Source organism: Dendrobates tinctorius, unplaced genomic scaffold (genome assembly GCF_039654945.1).
Source record: "Dendrobates tinctorius isolate UK_male_01 unplaced genomic scaffold, ASM3965494v1 ptg000003l, whole genome shotgun sequence".
NCBI lineage: Eukaryota > Metazoa > Chordata > Amphibia > Anura > Dendrobatidae > Dendrobates > Dendrobates tinctorius.
The window spans coordinates 80,630,338-80,646,866 of NW_027361671.1; the positions used below are offsets into that span (position 1 = coordinate 80,630,338).

Here is a 16,529-nt window from a genome sequence, read left to right on the forward strand (position 1 = left end):
TCTCGGGACCCTCTGGCAGTGGGCGCCGACGCTCTGGCAGTCCCTTGGTCACAGTTCGTGCTCCCCTACCTGTTCCCTCCTCTGCCTCTTCTTCCCAAGTTGTTGAAGAAAATCAAAGCAGAGGGGATTCCAGTCATCCTCATCGCCCCGAATTGGCCCAGAAGGTCTTGATTCGCAGACATTGTCAACCTTCTCGCAGACGCCCCCTGGAAGCTTCCCGACGGGCAGATCTGCTGTCTCAAGGCCCGATTTGCCACCCCAATTCTCGGTCGCTCAATTTAACGGCGTGGCTGTTGAGACCGAGGTTTTGAGACGGGCAGGATTCTCTGATCGGGTAATTCATACCATGATCCGCGCCAGAAAGCCGCCTTCTTCGAAGATCTATTACCTTACTTGGAAAGCCTATTTCTCCTGGTGTGAGGCCAATGACATCGCGCCCTTGGTTTTTTCGCTCCCTTCTATTCTGGCGTTTCTTCAGGCAGGGCTGGATGCGGGGCTTGCTCTCAGTTCCTTGAAGGGTCAAGTTTCGGCACTGTCCATTTTATTTCAGAAAACGCTGGCCTCCCGGCCCCAGGTCAAAACCTTCCTCCAGGGTGTGGCTCACACGGTTCCTCCGTACCGAGCTCCCGTGGATCCTTGGGATCTTAATTTGGTTCTTCAGGTTCTGCAGGGTCCTCCTTTTGAACCTCTCAGGGACGTTTCCCTTTCCCTCCTTTTTTGGAAAGTGGCCTTTCTGGTGGCCATTACCTCCATCCGGCGCGTGTCGGAATTAGCGGTACTTTCTTGCCGCTCTCCTTTTTTGGTCCTTCATCAGAACAAGGTAGTTCTGCGGCCTCCGCCCTCTTTTCTTCCGAAGGTGGTATCTTCGTTTCACCTCAATGAGGACATTGTTCTGCCATCCTTCTGCCCGAGCCCAGCTCACCCTCGGGAGCGGTCTTTGGACAAGCTGGACCTAGTCAGGGCATTGAGAGTCTATCTAGCCCGGATGACTTCCTTGCGGAAGTCAGACTCTCTGTTCATCACCCAGCCTCAAAGGCCACTATTGCGCGCTGGATCAGATCGGCAATTTTGGAGGCATACCGGGTCAAGCATCGAGTGGCCCCTCCAGGGATCAGAGCGCACTCTACCCGGGCGGTGGGTGCCTCCTGGGCGGTGCGCCACAGAGCTTCCGCGCTGCAGCTTTGCAATGCTGCAACGTGGTCATCGGTTCACACCTTTGTGAAATTCTACAGGGTCCACACCTACGCTTCGGCGGACGCCAGCCTATGTAGAAGGATTCTGCAGGCTGCGGTGGCGAGTCCACTGGCCTGATGGAAGTTTGTTTCCCACCCCAGGGACTGCTTTGGGACGTCCCATGGTCTCTGTGTCCCCCAATAAGGCGAACGAGAAAACAGGATTTTTTGGGTTGCTTACCGTAAAATCTGTTTCTCGGAGCCTTCATTGGGGGACACCGCACCCTCCCATGTTCTACAACTCCTGTTCTTATGTTTGTCGGTTTGTTACAGTTGAGTTGTTTGTTCTGCTTTCAATCTATTCTGTTACTTCTCCTACTGCTTTCTCACTAACTGAGGAACTTCCTGCCGGTCGGTGGGGTGTACACTGCGGAGGAGGAGCTAATCTTTTTTTGTGCATAGTGTCAGCCTCCTAGTGGCAGCAGCATACACCCATGGTCTCTGTGTCCCCCAATGAAGGCTCCGAGAAACAGATTTTACGGTAAGCAACCCAAAAAATCCTGTTTTTGTTACTTATGCACTATTGCTTTTTAATTTTTTTATTTTTTTTTCTCTTATATTTTTTTTTTTTTTTTTTTTGTAGCAGGGTACATGTTCATTTTGCTTTTATCTTAGGTTTTGTCTGCATGTTAATAGCGCTATAAAGGGGCCCGGCTGCCATACTGACAGTGCGGCACCTGAGAGCTTTCAGTCATGCAGGCATGCTGCTGCGTCTACAGTCATTGCTGTAAGCACGCCCCGACTCTGACAGCTGACTTTGTACTGATGCACTGCAATGAAAGGTTGAGTCAACCTGTTGCTAGATTCATCCTAAAAATGGGCTCCATGAAATAGTCACCGGTTTCCTGAACCAGGTTTTACGTTGCAGCTGTGTTTTAGAAAAAGCAACTTTTTTCAAAAGTGCAGGGCTGGTCCTCCCCGGCTTCTCCTTGCTAAGCTTGATTGACAGGTCTCTCTGTATACAAAATTAGGCAGAGACTTTTCAATCAAACCAATTTGGAGGGAAGCCCCCTGCAGCATTTCAGTTCAAGGTGTAATTCATAAGAAATCTAGTTTATATTTCATACTGTCATAGTTGGGCCAATCTGATTCTGCTGATATGCTGGTAGTTCAGTATTAAAGGGAACATAAGTGTGCAGTAGGTTAATAAAAGCCTGTACTGTATATTGTCAAAGCTTTACAGCTTGATCATACATTTGGGCCTTCGCACAACGGGCGACTCTAATCCCACGTGGCTACATTTATATTATTATTCTTAGTATATTAGTAATGAAATTGATTGGATTGTACAACAACTTGTCCATGGGCGAGTCGTGTTTTTTTTTTTTTTTTGTTTTTTTTTTGTTTGTTTTTTTGTAATCTTGTAGTTAAATAAAAGTCATTTCTTTTAATAACACACATTGCAACATTAGTTAATGTAAAAGCTTTGTGTTTTTCAGACTCATGTCTGCATTCAACAAACTGCACTGGACCTAATTGGCCGAGGAGTGGAAGTTCACATTGTGGCAGATGCTTCTTCGTCAAGAAGCATGATGGATCGAATGTTTGCCTTAGAGGTAAGAAAGCTCGGTGTTCTTTCCATTCGCTCAGTTCTTGGTTCTTCTTGATGTTCTGGATGTTAATCCTTTAAAAGGACATTTTATTTTGGGGTTGGAACAGACTTGATGATTATTTCTTATATTTTTGTGAAGCATTTTACCCATGACCTTGTGGATTATTTTTATTTCCCTTGTATCTGATGCTTCTCAGTGTAATTTTCCCTATGAACATTGAGCAAGGTATAGCTAGAAAGTTTTCTAGAAGAAAAAAATGGCTGATTATCGAACTTTCTAAATTGGATACTAGATTACTAGAACGATACTATGCTGCCGGGATGTTAGTTCTCCTGCAGCTCTCGCTCTCTTTAAGTTATGAGAGCCTGAACAGACAGCTTGAAAATATGAAGTGCTATACATTGAAAATATTCAGCCCCCAATTCATAAAACACCAGCCTTAATGAGGGAGTGTGTTTGGAATCAAACCTTTCTGATTCATTAAGAAGTGTGCGCCTCTTTAAGAATTAGAGTTTGACACATGGCATTCACCTCACCACAAATTTTACCCCAGTCAAAGGCTGGACTAAGATTTCTGGAGTGAAGTATATGCCCTCTTCCATCCCCATATCCTCCCTTTTTAGCAGAGCTGTGATAAACTGGTGTGAAAATGCCAAAAGTCACTATTTTTCATAACTCAAGATTGTGTAAAAATGTTGAGACTGTTCCCAATTCTGGAATAATTGCTTTGATGAATTGGGGGCTATATAGTTACGGTTTTAGACTGTTTACTGTTTTAACCTCATTGCCACTCATGCAAATCATCTCGCACGCCACTCACTCCGGCAGCGTCACCGCGTCTCTGAAGTCGGGTGTATGCTTTCTGGCTCCAGTGTCGCACTACGCATTACCAGAAGTTCAGAAGATGGCTTCCGGTCATGCGCAGTACACCTCTGAAGCTGGGAAGCGTACACCAACTTCAGTGACGCTGCTGAAATGTGTGGCACTCGTGTGTAGATTTGCATGAGCTGGTGATAATGCCACTTGTGCAAATTGTCATCACGCCCACCGGGGCGTAATAACATGGAAAGAGGGCTGACTAGTCTGGGGAACTAAAATCCTATCGCCTAGTCTAAGTTGTCACTAGCATAGGAATAGTGGAGGTTTTAAATGATTTTTTATTAAAGCATTTATGTAACAGAATTATGTTATCCAGGTCTGGTTAGGGAGAGAGTTTAATCACAAATGGCGCAATGTTGCTGGACTGGAGGCCATGGGGTCCTGACAGGTTCCATTTTAAACATCAGTTTTATTCCTTTTTTTTTTTTTTTTTTTATAATGACTATCGTTCTCTTAATAAGTCTCACGTCATCCATCCAGATAGCTTTCTCCACACACGTCCCACAGGGCTTTATTAAAACCAAAAGTAGGTTATAGCTGGTGGTGTCACTAAAATGACCCTGATTGAGCTGAAGGTTTCTCATATTTTTTTGCTTCTTTCCGAGCATAACTCTGTCCTATTGTAGAGATGTTTCCGAATAATTCTGCATTTTACTTGAGACTTCAGTCTGCTATGAGCTGATCCGGTTTGTTAGCTGATATATCCAGCAAAAAAAGGGTGACAGTGGGTAGAAACATTGAGCAGCGGATGACCCAGCTAAATTGGGTTAAGACCTTGCCGTCTGTGCCCCCAGCTAGTCTCTGAAAAGCCACTAAATCGTCGTGGCATAAGTGCAAATTGAGTTCTCTGAATAAACACGCTGTGCTGACATTTACAGCTTTGAAAGGCAGTCACTGCGGGCAAAATCTATACATCAATAGCTGTGCCCTATGTGAAATCATTACATAAAATGGCATCATTATACTTCTGTAACTAGCAGAGGGTTAGAGAGGCAAGCACCGCTGTGTTTGCTGCAGAGAAAAAGCCTCAAAAAATCACTAGTTATTTTCCAAAGAGAAACAGTGATTAATTTATCACTGTCCACTACTTTTAAAGGTAACTAATGAATCAAGTGAGGAGTAAGGAATACATAATTAAAAAAAGCTATGCGCTCCTCCGCACATGGTAGTACGACCCTTACCGGTTTCCTGACATCAACATCCTTTGGGTTATGTCACATGACTGCTGCAACCTTCACATTCCATCCGAACAGGAAGAAACATCTCTTCTTGAATTCTTACTCCACCTTGGGCCAATTTTAGGGTTAACATTTATAGTAAGGGACTACTGCTTTAACATTTTGCAATACATGTGTATTACAAGACTATCCAGGGAGCCTTTGTCAGGATTTTAGGCTTTCCAATAAATGAGGTTTAAAGTGCACCTGTCAGCTGTTTTAGCCGCTATAAGATACGGCCACTGCCTTATCTACAGCATTCTATAATGCTGTAGATAAGCCCCCGATCTGACCTGCAAGATAAGAAAAATAGGTTTTATTATACTCACCCAGGGGGGTCATCCGGTCCGATGGGTGTCGCAGGTCCTGGTCTGGCGCCTCCCATCTTCTTGCAACACCTCCCTCCTGCTTACTTTATGGCTCCCCGGCATCGCACTCCTGCGCAGGTGTACTTCTCTGAGGGCAGTGCAAATTCCTGCAGTGTGTAGGCGCTAGGCCTCTCTGAACTTTCCCGGTGCCTGGGCACTGCAGTACTTTGCTGTACCCTCAACAGGGCAGAGAAGTACACCTGCGCAGGAGCGTGATTCCGGGGAGCGATCAAGAAGCAGAAGAGCAGCATCGCAAGAAGATGGGAGGCGCCCGACCTGCGACACCCATCGGACCGGCCCCCTCCGGATGAGTATAATAGAACTTATTTTTCTTATCTTGCAGGTCGGATCAGGGGCTTATCTACAGCATTGCAGAATGCTGTAGATAATCCCTGAAAGGCAGTGGCCGTATCTTAGTGGTCAAAGCAGCTGACAGGTTTGCTTTAAAGGGGTTCTACTTGAATATTAACATTGGTGGTCCACTCTAGACTAGACTATGGATTGGCCATCAAAGTTTAATGATTTAAGAAGCCACAAACGACCAGTGAGAGGGTTGTGGTGCTTTGCATGCACTACTCCTCTGCTTTTTACAGGGGCACCATACTAGGAAGCAGTGTCGAATGCTGCAACACAGGCCCATGCTTCAGAGAAATGCTACAAACCTATCATTCTGTCGATCACCACTAGTCCCGGAGGGTGGACTATTACTCCATTCTAATCCATGTTCCGGTTACTCCCAGTGGCAAAATATTAGTAACAGGTTTTTTTTTCTCTTAGTTTCACACAATAGAAATAAGATTAGCTTTTTCTTAGTATAGGTAAACCCTGTTTAGTTTAATATACTCAACGCGAACTAGATATGTTGAGGATTAGTATAGGTAAACCCTGTATAGTTTAATACACAGTGTTCCAAATTATTATGCAAATTATATTTTTCTATGATTTTCCTAAATAGTCGGTACAAATGACAGTCTAATAAGTCATCACCTGTTAGATTATACATCGAATTTTATTGAAGAAACCTCCCAATGATAACAGTATAATCTCCAAAATGAATAAAAACTCAAATTGCACTGTTCCAAATTATTATGCACCGTAGAATTTCTAAACATTTGATATGTTTTAAAGAACTGAAAATGCTCATTTGTGGAATTTGCAGCATTAGGAGGTCACATTCACTGAACAAAAAAAGCTATTTAACTCCAAAACATCCTAACAGGCCAAGTTATATGTTAACATAGGAACCCTGCTTTGATATCACCTTCACAATTCTTGCATCCATTGAACTTGGAAGTTTTTGGAGAGTTTCTGCTTGTTTTTCTTTGCATGAAGTCAGAATAGCCTCCCAGAGCTGCTGTTTTGATGTGAACTGCCTCCCACCCTCATAGATCTTTTGCTTGATGATACTCCAAAGGTTCTCTATAGGGTTGAGGTCAGGGGAAGATGGTGGCCACACCATGAGTTTTATCTCCTTTTATGCCTATAGCAGTCAATGACTCAGAGGTATTCTTTGCAGCATGAGATGGTGCATTGTCATGCATGAAAATGATTTTGCTCCTGAAGGCGCATTTCTGCTTCTTATACCATGGAAGACAGCTGTCAGTCAGAAACTCGATATACTTTGCAGAGGTCATTTTCACACCTTCAGGAACCTTAAAGAGCCCTACCAGCTGTTTCCCCATGATTCCGGCCCAAAACATGACTCTTCCACCTCCTTGCTGATGTTGCAGTCTTGTTGGGACATGGTGGCCATCCACCAACCATCCACTACTCCATCCATCTGGACCATCCAGGGTTGCTCGACACTCATCAGTAAACAAGACTGTATGAAAATTAGTCTTCATGTATGTCTGGGCCCACTGCAACCATTTCTGCTTGTGGACACTGTTTAGGGGTGGCCGAATAGTAGATTTATGCACCACAGAAAGCCTTTGAAGGATCCTACACCTTGAGGTTCGAGGGACTCCAGAGGCACTAGCAGCTTTAAATATCTGTTTGCTGGTTTGTAATGGCTTTTTAGCAGCCGCTCTCTTAATCCGATGAACTTGCCTAGCAGAAACCTTCCTCATTCTGCCTTTATCAGCACAAACATGTCTGTGCTCAGAATCAACCACAAATCTCTTAACAGTACGATGATCACGTTTAAATTTTTGGGAAATATCTAATGTTTTCATCTCTTGACCAAGGCATTGCACTATTTGATGCATTTCAGCAGCAGAGAGATCCTTTTTCTTTCCTAAATTCCTTGAAACCTGTGCCCTGCTTAATAATGTGGAACATCATTCTTAAGTAGTTTTCCTTTAATTGGGCTCACCTGGTAAACTAATTATCACAGGCGTTTTGAGATTGATTTCAGTGATCAAAAGAGCCCTGATACACAATACCATCTGAGATTATTTGAAAAACAAAAAATTACATCTTTATGACACTTAACCCCTTCATGACCCAGCCTATTTTGACCTTAATGACCTGGCCATTTTTTGCAATTCTGACCAGTGTCCCTTTATGAGGTAATAACTCTGGAACGGTTCAACGCATCTTAGCGATTCTGAGATTGTTTTTTCGTGACATATTGGGCTTCATGTTACTGGTAAACTTAGGTCGATAATTTTTGCGTTTATTTGTGGAAAAAAAACAGAAATTTGGTGAATTTGAATTTTTATTCTGTTAAACCAGAGAGTGATGTGACACAAAATAGTTACTAAATAACATTTCCCGCATGTATACTTTACATCAGCACAATTTTGGAAACAATTTTTTTTTTTTGTTAGGAAGTTATAAGGGTTAAAAGTTGACCAGCGATTTCTCATTTTTACAACAATATTTACAAAACCATTTTTTTAAGGGACCACCTCACATTTGAAGTCACTTTGAGGGGTCTATATGGCTGAAAATACCCAAAAGTGATACCATTCTAAAAACTGCACCCCTCAAGCTACTCAAAACTACATTCTAGGAGATTATTAACCAGGGCTGTGGAGTCGGAGTCGGTGCTCATTTTGGTGGAGTTGGAGTCGGTATAAAATGGACCGACTCCGACTCCTAAAATATATAATAAATTGGGTACAGTAATTCAATGCAGGATGTGCTGATTATTTTTTCATAGGAGTTTGGGAAAGTTATGAAATGTCCTATAAATGGCTGTTATATTCCTGATCTAAGGCTACATTCACACACCGTTTTTCCTGTGTTTTTTGAGGATACGTTTTTCAGCTGCAAAAGCTGATCATCTTTTTAAAAAACTGCATCACCTGAAAGGTTTTTGAGCTCATAGATAATGTTTTCAATAGCAAAAGCAGATTAGAAATCTGCTCTATCTATCCATTTATCCATATCTGTCTATCCATATCGTATCTGTACCAAAAAGAATGAAAACCGGGTAGTACACCAATATATATTCTGTTCTATCTAAACATCTTGATTATTGGATCATAAAAATGATTAAATGTCTGAGGTTCACATTGTACTACAATAAATTTTTCACTTAAATATAAGCAATATGTGTGGGAGTCGGAGTCGGAGTTGGAGTCGGAGTCGGTGTAAGGGAAATTGAGGAGTCTGAGTCGGAGTCGCAGGTTTGGCTTACCGACTCCACAGCCCTGTTATTAACCCTTCAGGTGTTTCACAGGAACTAAAGCAACGTGGAAGGAAAAAATGGACATTTTATTTTTTACACCACAAATTTTCTTTTATCATTAATTTTTTTCATTTTCACATGGGTAACAGGATAAAATGGATCCTAAAATTTGTTGGGCAATTTCTCCTGAGTACACTGATACCTCATATGTGGTCATAAACCACTGTTTGGGCGCACGGCAGGGTTCGGAAGGGAAGGAGCACATTTGACTTTTTGAATGGAAAATATGCTGGAATATTTAGCGCTTGCCATGTCGTGTTTGGAGAGTCGCTGTGCGACTAAGCACTGGAGCTTCCCCACAAGTGACCCCATTTTGGAAACTAGACCCCCCCAAGGAACTTATCTACATGCATAGTGATCACTTTGAACCCCCCAGGTGCTTCACAAATTGATCGGTAAAAAAAAAGTACTTTTTTTTCACAAAAATGTTCTTTTGGTCTCAGTTTTTTCATTTTCACATGGGCAACAGGATAAAATGGATCCTAAAATGTGTTGGGCAATTTCTCCTGAGTGCACAGATACCTTATATGTGGTCATAAACCACTCTTTGGGCGCACGGCAGGGTCCGTAAGTGAAGGAGCGCTATTTGACTTTTTGAATGGAAAATTCGCTCCAATCATTATCGGACACCATGTCGCGTTTGGAGAGCCCCTGTGTACCTAAACATTGGAGCTCCCGCACAAGTGACACCATTTTGGAAACTAGACCCCTTAAGGAACTTATCTAGATGTGTAGGGAGCACTTTGAACCCCCAAGTGCTTCACAAAAGTTTATAACGTAGAGCAGTGAAAATAAAAAATCATTTTTTTTCCTCAAAAATGATTTTTTAGCACGCTATTTTTTATTTTCACAAGGGTAACAGGAGAAATTGGACCACAAAAGTTGTTGTCCAGTTTGTCCTGAGTACGCTGGTACCCCATATGTGGGGGGGAACCACTGTTTGGGCGCACGGCAGGGCTTAGAAGGGAAGGAGTGCCATTTGACTTTTTGAAATGAAAATTAGCTCCAATCGTTAGCGGACAACCTTGTCGTGTTTGGAGAGCCCCTGTGTGCCTAAACTTTGGAGCTCCCCCACAAATGACCCCAGTATGGAAACTAGACCCCCTAAGGAACTTATCTAGATGCATAGTGAGCACTTTGAACTCCCAGGTGCTTCACGGAAGTTTATAACGCAGAGCCGTGAAAATAAAAAATATTTTTTTTTCTTAAAAAAAATATTTTTAGTCCGCAATTTTTTATTTTCACAGGGGTACCAGGATAAATTGGACCCCAAAAGTTGTTGTACAGTTTGTCCTGAGTACGCTGATACCCCATATGTGGGGGGAAAACCACTGTATGGGCACACGTCAGGGCTCGGAAGGGAAGTAGTGACATTTTGAAATGCTGACTTTGATGGCATGGTCTGCGGGCGTCATGTTACATTTGCAGAGCCCTTGATGTACCTAAACTGTTGAAACCCCCCACAAGTGACCCCATTTTGGAAACTATACCCCATAAGGAAGTTGCCTAGATGTGTAGTGAGCACACTGAACCCCCAAGTGCTTCACAGAAGATTATAACGCAGAGCCAAGAAAATAAAAAATAATTTTTTTTGCCCAAAAAATGATTTTTTAGCTCGCAATTTTTTATTTTCACAAGGGTAACAGGAGAAATTGGACCTCAAAAGTTGTTGTCCAGTTTGTCCTGAGTACGCTGGTACCCCATATGTGGGGGGGACCATTGCTTGGGCACACGTCAGGGCTCGGAATGGAAGTAGTGACGTTTTGAAATGCAGACTTTGATGGAATGGTCTGCGGTCGTAATTACGTTTGCAGAGCCCCTGATGTGCCTAAACAGTGGAAACCCCCCGCAAGTGACCCCATTTTGGAAACTAGACCTTCCAAGGAACGTATGTAAGATGTGTTTTGAGCACTTTGAACCCCCAAGTGCTTCACAGAAGTTTATAATGCAGAGACGTGAAAATGAAAAAATCATTTTTTAGCCCCCAATTTTTTATTTTCCCAAGGGTAACATGGGAAATTAGTCCCCAAAAGTTGTTGTGCAATTTTTCCTGAGTACGCTGATACCCCATATGTTGGGGTAAACCACTGTTTGGGCACATGTTAGGGCTTGGAAGGGAGGGTGCACCGTTTGACTTTTTGAACGCAAAATTGGCTGGAATCAATGGTTGCACCATGTCGCGTTTGGAGACCCCCTGATGTGCCTAAACAGTGGAAACCCCTCAATTCTAACTCCAACCCTAACCCCAACACATCCCTAACCACAAGCCTAACCCTAATTCCAACGCTAACCCTAATTCCAACCCTAACCCTAATTCTAACCCTAATTCCAACCCTAACCCTAATTCCAACCCTAACCCTAATTCCAACCATAACCCTAATTCCAACCCTAACCCTCTTTCCAACCCTAACCCTCTTTCCAACCCTAACCCTCTTTCCAACCCTAACCCTCTTTCCAACCCTAACCCTAATGGAAAAATAAAATTATTTTCTTTACTTTATTAGTTGTGCCTACCTATGGGGGTGATAATCGGGGGGTCTATTTACTTTTTCTTTCATTTTGATCACTGTGAGAGTGATCAAAATGAAAGAATGGAATCTGCAGCCGGCAGATTCGGGCGGGCGCACTGCGCATGCGCCCGCCAATTTCAAGATGGCGGCGCCCATGAACCGGACCCGCCGGACACCGGGAGCGACAGGGGGACTTAGAAGGTGCCGGGGGAGGTGAGACGGGGTGAGGGGGTTATCGAAAGCTGGCGGGGAGCAGAGGGAATGGGAGGGGGGCAGATGATGACAGCGGCGGCAGATCGCCGCTGTCATTCAGTTGCGGGGGGGGCGATCGCCGGTGGGGGTGGTCGAATCGGTGTCTCCAGCCATGTCCGATGCTACAGCAGCATCGGCCATGGCTGGATTGTAATATTTCATCAATTTTCATTGATGAAATATTACTATCGCTCTGATTGGCTGTTTCACTTTTAACAGCCAATCAGAGCGATCGTAGCCACGTGGGGGCGAAGCCACGCCCCCTGTGGCGAAGAACAAAGCCCCCTGTATCTGCGGGTCGGGTGCCCTTTCAGTGACCTAGGTCACCCGACCCGCAGGGGGGCTTTAAAGTCATGACGCCACATAATCGTCATGGGTCGTACTGGCACGACTTTTCATGACGCCTACGTGGCGTCAAAGGTCGTGAAGGGGTTAAATCCAATTTGCATAATAATTTGGAACACAGTTTATACTCAACGCAAACTAGATATGTTGAGGATAATTTAGCAATACTTAGGCTTCTTTTACACTTGCCATGTTTTTTGCAGCCCATTTTTGTTGGCTGTGTTGCCGTAATTTTCACGGTCTTCTGCAAAAACGGGCCGCAAAAATCTCCTCGGATTTCTGCAGGCCTTTTGAAGTGATAAACGGGAAAGTACAAGGGAGTGTCCTAGTGAAAATACGGCATTCCGTAAATATGGTCTTCACGGTGTACCGCAAAATCAACACACTGGGCAAGCTTCTGTTGTTTTTGCGGCCCCATTGATTTTCAATGGGGGCTGTGTCCGTAAACCGTGAAAAATATCAAGCAGGCTCGATATTTTTTCATATCAATAAAATTTTTGGCACTCAACTTGTATGCACTTTGTGAAGAATTTTATTTGCAGTCACATATATATATGTGTGTGTGTGTGTACGTACGTTTAGCCTTCATCAGTATATTGCAGAATCAGAGAAATCGTACATAAGACAAAAAAATAACAACAATAATAGATGCTACAAATGAACGGAAATCCATCATGATTAAGAAAAAAACAAAATAGTGCATGTGATCAGGAGGTAGGGACGGAAAAATAAGGTAAAATTGGGAAAGGGAGGTAAGAGAAAAAGAGTAAGCACGCACAGAGACTGCTCATATTTAATCCATGAATCAATACCTGTAAATATGACAAGAGGTCCTTATATTGAGGTAGTTTAATATAGAGAGGTAATATACCCTAATGAGGATTGGTAAAGAGTACTGATGGACTAGCCAACAAATGTATAGAGGGGCAATGTGTAATCCACTATCAAGATGACGGTCACGTAACCTAAATAAATGAGATATGTGGGTATGGGTAAACTTGAAAATTATGAGCCCATAACAGATGAAAGACAATGTAGGTTCCAAACCTGAGCTGTGATGGAAGCCAATAAAATGATGTCTGAATATTATGGACGATGATAATCTTAGAAGGAATGTCTGTAAGGATTAAGATATTTTTAGTCCGGACACACCGGTAAATAACATGCAGGGTGTTATTGGAACAGGAGACTTACCCCCTAATGAAAATCAAAGTGGCCAAAAAATCAAAAAGATGTTTCTAATATACGAATCCTCAGAGTGCTGGAGTACAAAAACAGCCTTAAGGATATGTAGCTGGCCGTCTATGTGGAAAGAAAAAACATAAGGGCAATAAGTGAAAATACCCAAGAGGTTAACTATATGTATAGTAGGGTATTGCCTTACCGTTGGTGGGTGGTGGCGCCTTGTGCCCTATATAGAACGCGGTATCCGCCGCTTGTAATGCAGGGCAGTACTGTATCCTGACGGGGTTTATATGGGCGGGAGGTGGGACAAACGCCCGTGGTGTCCGAAACCGCGTCACGTCATTATTTTGTAACGCACTTTAGGCCATGTTCCGAAGGATTCCCTCTTAGTGTCTTTTGACGTCAAGGACCTTTATACATCTATTCCACATGATTTGAGCATTAGCTGTGTCAGACGTCAATTGTCACGATCAGAAATGGACGGTGACATGGTTGTCTTTTGCCTCGAACTACTGACTTTTCGAGGCTACGTTTTATTTGCAGATGAAAGGGACTGCTATGGGGTTAATGGCTAATAAATTGCTCAGTAGCACAGATGAACCATCAGAGCACGCTAGGGTTGTAAATCCAAAAGTTAGGAAAGAAAAATTAAAAGAGGTAGGAAGTAACCGACTTTAACGACCTTCTGACAAAAGATGAAGAACAAAAGCAATATGTCCTGCAAGTTGTAAGCAAATGCCGAGCATTATATTCTGACGCTTCAAAAACTACTTTAACAAAAGCTCTAGAATAGATTAGATAACTATGTAAAATTATCAACTCATGTAGGTTAGCGTGCTCTGATGGTTCATCTGTGCTACTGAGCAATTTATTAGCCATTAACAACTTTTCATTGTCTGTAATGGTGGGATCAAAAAACGATAATCCCACCAACTCTGCATTCAAATACCACAAATGGTTCGAAAATTTGGTCAGGGCTATTTCTGCAATGTTGTTGTCACATTCTTTATAGTCTAACAGACTATGCAAAATACCTAAATCTTAAAATACCTCAATTTGGATTTTTTCAAACTTTGAGCGACGAGCGGCACGGGTTAACGTCGTTTGATCGAGCTCAAATTTTGGCTCTCTCAATATCTGGAAAGGGGAATCGTTTTGTGGGGTCCAGACGAACAAGATTCTGACATTTTTTTTCCCCCCCATATGAGATCCGGTCACCCTAATGCACACCCTTAGGGTATGTTTCCACATTCAGGATTACATCAGGATTTGCTACGGATTGGATGCTGCGTACAACCGCAGCGTCCAATCCGCAGCGTCCAGATGTTACCGCATAGTGGAGGTGATTTTATGAAATCCCGTCTCCACTATGCATGCAAGAACACGGGTGACACACACGAAATTACGGACATGCGGTGCGTCTTTTTAGACCGCAGCATGTCTATTTGGGTATGTTTCCATGTGGCGTACTGAACACATGCGGTATCACCGCACATAGAAAGGGGGGCGCCCTCTTCTGGTCAACCCACATTTTTCAGTTGGATTCAAGTCTGGGCTTTGGCTGGGTCGTTTCAAAATGTTGCACTTCTTCCCACATGCTTTTAACAGACTTGATGTAGGGTTTGGCAAAGCAGGGCTCGGATGTTTTTCTTTGTAAGACAGAGCTTTCGTCTTTCTACCCACAGGCCACACATCTGAAGAATATGGGAGATTGTTGTCCCATGCAGTACACAACTAGTTCAAGCAGCTTCTTAAGGCCACATTCACACTATCAGTATTTGGTCAGTATTATACATCAGTACTTGTAAGCCAAAACCAGGAGTGGGCGAAAAGTCCAGAAGTGGTGATGTGTTTCTATTAGGCCGGGATTACACATGCGAGAAACATATCCGAGTCTCACATGTTAATACCCAGCATTGCCACCGACACTCGTGAGCGGAGTGTGCGGCTCCATGTATTACTATGCGGCCGCACACCCCGCTCCTGAGTGCCGGGTATTAACATGCGAGACTCGGACGTGTTTCTCGCATGTGTGATTCTGGCCTTGTACTTTTCCTCTGATTGTTCAACTCCTGATTTTGGCTTACAAATACTGACCAAACGTGAGCTCTTGTGCCAAATTTAAGCCATTTCTTGATGACAGTCTTCAGTGCCCCATGGTATATCTAATGTCTGGAATTTTTTTTTTTTTTTTGTACTTTTATTTTTGGACTTTTTTTTTTTTTGTCAACAAGATCCCTTTGCTGTGTTCTAAGCGGTTTACGGACCATGGCTTTTGCAATAATATTCAATGGCAAAAACGTCAGGAAAATCCTACTTGAACTGAAACTTTACAGGGGATAAGAGAGTAATAATAAACTTGGCACTCAAATTAGTGAAAAAAATGATAGTTCCATTTTATTGGCATCCAATTAGTGTTATTCTAAACGTTTTCGGCCAAACGTCAGGCCTTCATCAGAGAATTTCTTAAAGATTGCTGTTAGAACATATATAAAAGAAAAAGGACTTAATTATAATCAAGTATCAATTGATGCTCAAAAGAAAAAAGGAAGAGAAGAGAAAACACAAATATAATACGTCTAATCAGCGGTTTTTTGTAACTTGGACTCTGGAGTCTGATCCAAAGGAATCCGTATTCATAAATCTCTGTGAATGGTATGTATAAAAACCAGTATTAAGGAAAAAACAACCATATCCATATTCGTGTGGACACGTAGTATCCATCTATAGGAAACATATATAGAACTTATGCAAGGTGGAGAAAGGATATAAAGTGCTCCACAATATTCAGTGTATTCAGTGAAGGTCGTGACAGGATCTAAGAGCTCTAAGGTTGTGCTTATTGTAATTGTGGATTTTGTGCACTGTCCTCCTGAGAGGAAGAAAAAAAGAGCAACATTAGGCCATATATTATACACGTTAATCCATGTCAAATCAATAAGATGAACTAGTAGTGAGCATACTTAAGAAAAAAACCCAGTAGGTAGTGTGAGGGTTAAAGAGCGTGCTTCTGCTATTTACCTGGATGCTCAGTTGAAATGTTCAATAGCGCTTTTAGTATGGCGACATGTGCCGCTTTAGAGATTGCGCTGCAAAAAGGGGGCAAATGATGAGTACATGACATATGAAAATATGAGAGCGCAGTACTAAACCTTGGGCCATGTAGTTTACATGGAATGGTGGTCCCTCCGGTATGCGGTATGAACCGCTGTTTGATGGGGACGCCATGCTCCATTGAGCACTTCCGGGTTTATATTACGACCGGGTTATTAGCTAGGCCGCGTCATAGTGGTCACGTGATGTGAAATCACGCGCCTGTTCTGTGTATGGCAGGCCAGGGCATAAGGCAGT

The 16,529-nt window shown here is 42.9% G+C and overlaps 1 protein-coding gene across 1 annotated transcript in view; it reads left to right on the plus strand.

Annotated features, from left to right (window-relative positions):
* Positions 1–16,529, plus strand: part of ISOC1 (isochorismatase domain containing 1) — a 73,681-nt gene that overhangs the window by 45,180 nt on the left and 11,972 nt on the right. The window contains exon 4 of the mRNA XM_073557743.1: positions 2,672–2,788. Within this exon, the coding sequence (XP_073413844.1) occupies positions 2,672–2,788 (117 nt within the window). The remainder of the gene's footprint in view (positions 1–2,671; positions 2,789–16,529) is intronic.